Here is a 9,517-nt window from a genome sequence, read left to right as displayed (position 1 = left end):
TTTAGATTCAGATTTGGATTCGGATTCGATCAATTGATATGATTGATTGATAATTTTTTGGACCAAATTTATTTCGCGGATAATTTTCTAACGACTTTTTTCTTCCGAAACAGTACCTCATGTGAACAGGTACTTTCGCACCTATTCAACCCAGACTATCTGGCTATAAATTTAAAGGTTTGGTCTCACTTTCTGACCCACCAAAATTGGCATACTCTCCCCTCTCTCTTCTGTATTTCTGGATAATTCTGTATTTGTTATCCAAAAACAAAACGTAAGCATCAGTGCAATTTACTGTCGTTTGTTGAGTTCGATAAAGTTATGTAATTTTCATTGCCGGTATTATAGAATAGTTGTTCCGTACTATCCCGAGAGGAATTAATCCAACAACCTTGAGCAACAGTGAGGGGATTAAATTTCTTAAGGAAACACAGTTTTCTGTTGGGCTCGAAACGTTATTCATCTCATTCTATTTTTATCTTTGGAAGGTTTCGTTTTATTTTACAGAAATAATATTTTCGAATACTGATTACAAACATATATATGTTGTATTCAGCTATTACATTGCGCGTTACTCTTTCCATTGTTCTCATTATTTTTTCCCAAGGTTAGATGCTCATGGTATAAACTTGATAGCACCTTGTGGGCTTAATTGGAGAACTGTAGTTGATTTCAAGCTCTTTGTAATACAATCAATAAATGTGCAGATACAGACAAAGGAATTGACAGAATTGAAATGATTAATTGATTTAAACTAATGATAAGTGACTCTCTCTTTAATTTCGCAGATATGCCAAAACCTTTGATTGATGTAAACTGTTGATGACTTCTTTCCCCTTGCATATACTGCATGAATTACTTTGAATCTCATGCCCCATTATTCTAAGTCATAATGATCGTCACCACCTTCATTCCTTGTTTAGAGGTCCTTTTAGGTTTTCCCATTTGTCCAGACGTTTTTTGGCGCACTCCACCTGAAAAAAAAAAAAAGAATTCAAATTTCAGTTACGAACTTAACCAATCTTTTCATGTGCATTCAAAAAACTATGTACTGATTTTTAACTTTAGAATCTAATCAGTGAGATGAAATCACCTCTTTATTCCAGTCGGTACGGAATGTAACCCAAAGCAGAATAACAGTTTGCATCACAGTCCCTCCAATCATCCCAGTCCATATTCCCTGTCACAAATCCAGTAAGTATGTCATACAAATCAGGCTACATGTATATAAATTTACACATAGTGTTTGTATTGAAGTATGTATACAAATAGAAGGCTTCTAAAATTATGAATGGTGTGTATTGAAAAACCTTAGCACCAAGGTCAAACTTGAAGCCGAGAAGACATCCCAATGGAATTCCTACACCATAATAACACCCTACATTCACGTAGGCAACAAACGCCTGCCATCCACAGCCAACAGCAACACCTGAAATTTTAGAACCAATTGTACGTTGGCACACTTATAGGCCGAAACAAAATCGAAAGCCTTTTACAGATCTCGTGTGAGGTAATACAGTGGCGGACACACTTGGTAGCAAGCGGGTTCAATTGAACGCGCTTCATCAAAAAATAATACCGTATATATATATATATATAAATTATGATTAAAATTGCGTAAATTTTGTATAAATATTTTATTTTAACCCACTTGATAACTGCTATTTTACTACTAAAGTTATGTACTTCTAAGTGCCCGTTTGGACAAAATTTTGATGGAAGATTTTCCCAAAAAAATTCACTTTTTTTCGAAAGCAGATTTGTTCATAAAATTTTCAATTTTCACTTGAAAATACTTTTTAAAAATTTTCGAAAATTTGAAAAACTAAAAAAAAAGAAAAAACTGCAAATTAACAGTGATACATGAACATGAGTACCTGTATTGAAATTTGGATACAAGGCCCGTGACACGATCACTTTTTGACAAGTGAAGTTGTCTGCCTTATTTATTGTGCTTATGTTGTCTTTTTCTCCTATTTGTGTCTCTCATCCAATCAAGTGATGACAAGCTTCTTGAACACTTAAGATCACACAACAAAAAAGTCTATTGGAAAATTTAAGACCAAATTGGGTAAGCAAAGTTCCTTCCAACTACGACATTTCCTCACTTGAATGTATTTTCCATAGCCCTAATTTTTTGTCTCTCTGTGGTGGGGGGCGATGCATGAAGGTTGCGTAAAGATCAAAGATCAAGGCAGAAGCTTTCATTGTATTCAACTAGAACTATTTATATATTCAAGATAATTTAAAATGTATACGCTCATTCTTAATTTATTGGATTTTAAATTCTGAATTCGCCTTTAATCGTCAAGGTAACATTATGAGGAAAATAAATTTTAGCAATTTGAATATTAAATTCCTATTTGGGTCATGCAACTTATTAAATGTTAAAAATTAAAAGATTTAAGACATATCACTCTAATTTTATGTGGTACTTGGATTATGTAATTAACTTTTACTGTTTTCTACCAACTTTATTAACCCTATCCGAAGAGATACATTCATACAACAAGTTGAATTACAACAAAAAGGCCTATACCCTCCCAAGCAACATATATATAATTAATATTGACATGGCATATCTGTATAAATCAAGAAAAACTAGTTATCTATAATTAACTTTCATATTTAATATATTTTTTTTACACTATTCGATTATTTTAAAGGTTAATGTACATAATAACTCATAACAAGTGAGACTAATAACCTATAGAACAAGACAATTAATGTACTACAACAAGTTAAATTACACTCATAGCCTATAAATTCTTTATCGTATCAATGTGCTTAAATCGGAGTATAATTAATAAACTTAATGACAAGGCATACTTCTTACCCGATAAGACTGGTTGAATGCCATTGAGAATGAGGGTGACAGCTAAAAATGGACACAACTCAGATACTTCTTTGGCCACAATTTCACCCTCGGTGAATGCATAGCTGATAACATTGCGCAAACTGAGCACAATTATGGCTTCCACGACAGCAATGAGAAATGAAATGAATGTCACCATGAACACGGAGAATGCTGCTGACTTTGAGTGTGCTGCTCCTAGCTCGTTGCTCACTCTCACACTGGCCAATTTTTATAACAATTATGAAGGAAGTCAATTCCAAACAGCGTCTAACTTCTATGTACTGGTACTGAAAAACTTTTTATACTATGTGATCACTTAAAAATGTAGTGACTTTCTCAGTTTCAATTTAGATGACACAATTTTCTTATTAGTACATTCCAAAAAGAATGACACATTTCTACAATTAGAAATAATTAAATTTTAAACTTTTCATTTTATCCTTAATGAAAAGCTTTTTTAACCACTCAAATATCATGGCCCCACAAAGCTTTTATCCTTAAGATTTTAAGACTATAAGTTTCAAAAATCTTTATTTTTTTCCTTAAACTCCGTGCCGAATCAAACTACATCATCTAACTTTAAACGGAGAGAGTAACTCTCTGTGTTCCAGTTTATGTGAATCTATTACCTTTTTGATCTGTTCAAAAAAAGAATGACCCCTTTCTAAATTTGAAAACAATTTAGTTTAAACTTCCAATTCTACGCTTAATGAGAAGCATTTATGACCACACAAATACTGTGGACCCCTTTTTGAATTGTTTAGGACCACAAATTCTAAAAGTCTTCATTTTTTTTTAAATTCCGTGCCCAATCAAACAAGTTCACACAAATTGGATCAAAGGGAGTAATATTTTATACTCCAACTACAATTATTTTGGTAACTTCCAATTTGTGGCAAGTAACCTGTTTTAGCAAGTGAAACTAAACTGATAGTAGAAAAATCTTTTAAGCTATCAATATAAATAATTTAAGTTATTGCTATAACACCACCTGATTTTTATCTGGACATCGAATATTACACGAAAAGATGGTTAATGGACCATCAAGAGAAGAAAAATAGTCAAAAACTGACCTAGCAGCAGCATTGAACCCCACTGCAACCATGAACATCAGTCCATTCACTGCCAAGCTACAAAAATTAAAAAATATATCCTTTAGCACATTAGCAAGTCACTTAAACGTTGCAAGATAACATATGCGGATTGTTCAATGGATGTGTAGAGTAGTACCATCGCAATCATTTCTCCTTAGTTATAAAGAATGAAGACTGATCAGTATAAATGAATTGTTCAAATTTATATGTATAAATATATATTTTGATTTGAGGACTACAGGTATAGCAGCACTGGCTGTTGAAAAAGTGAAACCATTTGCCATAGTTTGTTCTAAGTTGGCCAAGAAGATCAAGTTACAATCGATCAACAACTTAATCTTTTAGAGTAGAAATTCTTAATTGATGTTGCCACTATGATACTAATAGTCTTATGGGATCATCAATAACTATGTAGTTTTAATTGCCACTGTAAAAATAAAGTAAATTAGGTACAAAATTCTCACCAAACAGAGATTGAAGCCAAGGCAATCTCAGGATTCTTGAGTAATCCTGAGAGCAACACTAGAATCTGCATATACCAAGTCTCCAAGCACAGCATAACAGCCGAACCAGCAGACAACTTGACAAATTGGCATAATCCACTAAAGGCCTCCCATCGAAAACCTGCCCAAGTAGCCTTACACCTTTCACTTTTTATTATATATATAAATTGAGCCACCACAATTATCCACCAAGAAAAACTCAGCACCAACGACGCCCCTAGCAATCCCAGTCCAATTTTGTATACAACAACCCAACTGAGCAATATGTGTACAAATAGAGTCCCCAGGGAAATAAAAGCACTGGGAGCAACAATACTCTGGGCTTGCAAGAACTTCTGTATTGGGAAGTTCACCGCATAAGCAAATATTTGTGGAATCAAACCATACACAAATACCGCTGCTGCTGATGCCACTAGTTTTGATTCACCAAGAGCGAGCAGTATATTCTTGGAAAATAAATACACCACAGTTAGTGGAATCCCTGTTACGGAAAGTACTACTGTTGCTCTTTGCAGGTACACTCCTAGCATTTCATATCTGTGAGCTCCATATGCTTGGCCACAAAGCGTCTCCACTGCACTGCCCATTCCTAGCTGCAATCGATAATATAGTAAAGCCAAAATACCTAAAAAGAATCAAGTTGAAAATTGCAGAAAAATAGCACCATAATGACTAAAACAAGCACTATCATCATATTGAGAAAGCTTTCTCCATTGATATTCAGATCATTTGAGAAAGAAACTGAGAGATAATAAATAATACCATAAGGCCATAAGCAAATAATTGGATGCCTTGATTGCCAAGAGAGGCTGCTGCAAGCTGCAGGTTCCCGAGTTGGCCAGAAAAGATCCGAGTAGACATGGACATGGCATTGTTGATCATGTAGACGGCAACTGAAGGGGCAGCAAGCCGATAAAGTAGCTGGAATTCGATCCAAGAGGCATACCTAAGGCGTCGAAAGTAGGGTAATTGGGTGTCGGAGAGCACCTCCTCGAGCTCGGAGCTACCCCCATGAGCAGCAATCAACAAGGGCTGCTCAACTTCAGACTTCATGCTTTTTCCCATGACAGTGAATATGTAGAATGCAATGAAAGTAACTTCTAGCTAGGCATATAAATACTAGATGAAGTTGTCATCTCGAGGTTTCATTTGAGATAATAAAAGGTTAATGTATGTCATTTTGTGAAGATGGAATCTTCAAAATAATTATCGACTACTTGTTGATACGTAAATCAGCATAGCACCTCACGTGCCAATTGTCGCTAGCTAGCAGCACCCCTTTTTTGAAATGTAAGAACCTTATAAAGAGTTTATTAAACACATGCATAAATCTTCGTCTCTTCCATACGAAATTATACCCTTTTTTCTCTCTGATTCTTTGTCCACTTTGATATCTGCTACAAATTAAAGTAGAGAATCTAGTATGTAAATTACATTGACAAAATACCAGAATTTTGACAACATGAAAAAGAAAATCTTGGACATGGAAAACAGTAATATAGTGAGACAACTTTTAATCAATATATACATATATATTTTTTTAATTCAGTTATTTTGCGCATAAAATAATAGATGAAAATCTCATCTTCATATGCCGTGAAATAAGTATGAAAGGTTAAATGTGTGTCGTTTTGTGAATCATGAAATTATAAAGTTTGTAATAATCACAATAGTCGTTGGAGTTGTTAAAATGATTCTTTAAAGATTGTTATCTACTGCATACCTTGTTCAAATGTAGGGTAAGTATGGCAAATGTGAAATTTGTCATGAGCACACCTTTTTTGAAATGTACTCCCTCCATTCCAATTGATGTAAATCTATTTTCTTTTTGATCCGTTCCAAAAAATAATCCTTTTTAAAATTTGGATACAATTTAACTTAAACTTACAATTTTACCCTTAATGAAAAGCTTTTATAACCATACAAATACCGTTGTTTAACCAAAAAATTGAATTTCGGCCAAAGCTTTAATTTAGAAGAACTCGGGTTACTGATAATCAAAAAATGTATAAGAGAAAATAATTTTGCTAGCAATAAGATAATTAGAAGAAGATAAAGTAAACCAATGTATTCAGATAATCGTTCGTGTCCTTACAATTGACCCATTCTTTCCTTTTTATAGCTATCTTGGAAATACGCGTTTTACCTTTGTCATAATAAGGCCATTATAGACAATTAAAGACATTAAATGCTACGTTACATAATCATTGTATTTTAATACAGATTCTCTAATGTTTTTAGTATTTAATGCTCATTAAATATTGTATCTGTACTCTCTTGTGCTGTTAGATTCATTTTCCTTGATTCTTAGACTTAAATAGGTATGGGCGTTGAATCTTTTGAGTATCCGCTCGTGCCTCCTCTTATGCCTCTGCTCGTATCTGTTGCAATTCGTGCCTCTTTGCCAATCATAACTCTTTGACCAGTCTACGTGTCATGACACGTCATCTTCCAATCACTTTAATATGTAAACTCAATTTTTCCCAATACAGATAGTCCCCCACTTGCCATTTATTCATCAATTGAATATTTGGGAAGTGGAATTCATTAAAACGGAAATTTTTGTCACCATTAATGCTATAGCAGAATCAACGCTCCATTTGTCACTTCCATTTAATGCTCTTCACGCGTGGCACCCCTTTTACTGGTTTTGCAACTTTGCAGTGCTTTTTAGGGCTTTTTCACGGCTTCACTAACTACGAAGCGTTAGTTCTCATTATGACTTTTCCATCATTGCACCTTTTCCTTTGACAGTTGCTTCGCAGTATAAATATAGTTTTCTTCTTTGTCTTTATCACATAAAGTTCTCAAAATATTCAGTTCTTGAATCTTTGTTTGCTTCTTCCTCGTACTATCATGTCTTCATCAAACCCTAACCTTAGAAGGGTCCCCATAGTTGATAACTTCCCTAATGCCCCCAGTAGTAGCAGAAGAGGAGGTAGGCTTCGTAATTTAGGATTTTCATCCTTGTGTGATTCTTCTCTTCCTTCGCCTAGTTCCGATCCTTCTTCTAGAACTAGGGGTTCTCTTTCACACAGATCTTCTTCTCGAGGTAAGGAATCTTCTGAACCTCTAGTAGAGGAGATAGTTCCTGCGCAACTATCTTTCTATAATGACAGAGAATCTCTTAGAAATCAAGTATCTTCTTTAGATCGTACTGATATCTATCTCACTCAAATCACTGAAAGTTTGATTTCTTTATTTCGCAGAGACTGCCATTGGAGTCGTGACTTTCCTATTATTATTATTACCAATCCAAATCAAAGAATTACCTCTTACTTAACCGGTTTTTCCTTTGTCTATACGTACCCTTTCACATTAGGATTCAAACCTACTATTGATCTTGTTATTCTCGAGTTCTGTCGTTTCTTTGATATTTGCTTAGGTCAAATTGGCCCAATAATATGGAGGGTTATTGCCTGTTTGAGGCATTTGACCAACATATCCAGTGTGCGTTTTACTTTCCCACATCTAATTCATTTTTACCCCCCTAGACTCTTTCGCAATGGTGTTTCTACACTAGTTGTCAGGAGCAAAAGAGTTCTAGTTAGCCCTGAAGATGACAAAGACCGTGGCTGGTATGCCAGGTTTGTTGCTGCCCACACTGTTTGTTTAGTAAGTGATGAGAACGTTTCCTTCCCTGAGAAGTAAAATTTTGCACGTGAGTCTTCTAACTTTCTCGTACCTTTTTCTTCAATTTTGTTGATTTTTCTAATTTTACTTTTCTTTTCTAGCAACCATGGGAGTTGTGGAAGATGTTCCCAATTTCCATAATTGGGTAGGAAAGTTGTTGAGTATTGCACCAATGGATGGTAGATCTTGGAAGACCCTTTCCCAACGTTTTGGTTGGAAAGTAAAAACTCATGGTAAGAGCTTTTATTTTATTTTACATATTATTTTTTCCTGAACTTATCTCAATCCTTCTTTCTATCAGGATTTGCTATTCGAAGAGTTAATGCTGAGGTAGTTGCGGCTTCTCGTATCTCTTTGGAAAGGGCTAAAGAAATAATTCTAGGCTCTTCATCGAAAAAAAAAGCCGTTGATGACCAAGATTCCGAAGAAGAGGAAGACGGGGGTTCCTTGGTAACAAGGCCACGGGCTCGTAGATGTATTATTTTTGATGACGAAGCAGAAACATCCCCCCGCCGTTCTATTCCTCTTACCGAATCTGTTGAAGCCCTGGTAGTGATCCCTGATGATGTTGATGATGCTCCCGCTGCTGCTCATGATTCTGTTGAGCAGCTTTTTGACCGCGGGTTTGGTAGTGAAAGTTTAGGTCCCGTTTCTGATGAAGCTCCCTTGTTTTTTTTTCTCCTCCCGTGATTGTGACTCCTACTTTGTCGATTATGGCTGCTTCAATTCCTCCCCAGGCTGTTTTTACTACTTTTACTATTCCTTCTTAGACAATTCCTCCTCCACCTTCTCACCGTGCTGAGGTTGGCTCCTTAAGTAGGAGTGGTGCTATGAGGAAAGTGATTATTGAAGTCCCCGCTGAGGGCAACTTTTTAAGGAAATCGGGTCAAGCAGATGTGTGGCTAAAGCCCTTAATTGGTCCTGTTGAGAGAGCCAAGCTAGAGAGACATAATTCTTTGACTTTGATGAATGACATTGTGCATGCTTCTTTAAAGGTATTCCTTTTTTCTAACTTTTACTTTTTCATTTTTCTATCTTTAGGATTCTCATTTCCTTCTCTTTCCCCCTTTTTAGACCAATCTCATCGGCACGGAGATGATGAAAAGAGTTACCCTCTTAGAGTAGTTAGTGCGTGATTACCAATTGGAGGCATATAATTGGAAGGAACAGTATGAAAGTCTTCAGATCGACGTGGAGTACTTAGAAGAAAGTAAAAGTACCTTGGAGCTGCAGGTGCGGGCTTTGACTTCGGAGTTGGCAGTTGAAAAAGATTTCTCCAGTCAAGTAGACAAGGAAAAGTCTCATCTTGAAACTTCTTTTTCCGAGCAGCTTTCCAAGGCAAGTGAAGATATTAGAGAGTTGAAGGCTCTCTTGGATGCAAAAGAAGCCTATGCTGGTGAACTCATGCAGAATTTGACTCAAGCCTAAGA

The 9,517-nt window shown here is 35.6% G+C and overlaps 1 protein-coding gene across 1 annotated transcript; it reads right to left on the bottom strand.

The window, feature by feature from the left end:
* Positions 1-666: 666 nt before the first annotated feature.
* Positions 667-5,557, bottom strand: LOC104238013 (protein DETOXIFICATION 40-like). The gene is made up of 7 exons (XM_009792268.2): positions 5,217-5,557; positions 4,416-5,047; positions 3,931-3,987; positions 2,837-3,075; positions 1,311-1,429; positions 1,094-1,180; positions 667-974 (listed from the first exon to the last, which is right to left on the bottom strand). The coding sequence occupies exons 1-7, from the start codon at positions 5,517-5,519 to the stop codon at positions 909-911; spliced, it is 1,503 nt and encodes a 500-aa protein (XP_009790570.1). The 5' UTR covers positions 5,520-5,557; the 3' UTR covers positions 667-908.
* Positions 5,558-9,517: the final 3,960 nt, after the last annotated feature.

Source organism: Nicotiana sylvestris, chromosome 4 (genome assembly GCF_000393655.2).
Source record: "Nicotiana sylvestris chromosome 4, ASM39365v2, whole genome shotgun sequence".
NCBI lineage: Eukaryota > Viridiplantae > Streptophyta > Magnoliopsida > Solanales > Solanaceae > Nicotiana > Nicotiana sylvestris.
This window is presented reverse-complemented; position numbering and strand designations above follow the sequence as displayed.

Bases quoted from the DNA above. Each gene is read 5' to 3' on its own strand.
- LOC104238013 (XM_009792268.2), bottom strand. From the start codon at position 5,519: ATGGGAAAAAGCATGAAGTCTGAAGTTGAGCAGCCCTTGTTGATTGCT. The intron at 1,430-2,836 runs GTAAGAAGTATG...CTAAAATTTCAG, and splicing joins CATTCAACCAGTCTTATCGG to GTGTTGCTGTTGGCTGTGGA. The intron at 975-1,093 runs GTGATTTCATCT...TTTTTTTTTCAG, and splicing joins GTACCGACTGGAATAAAGAG to GTGGAGTGCGCCAAAAAACG.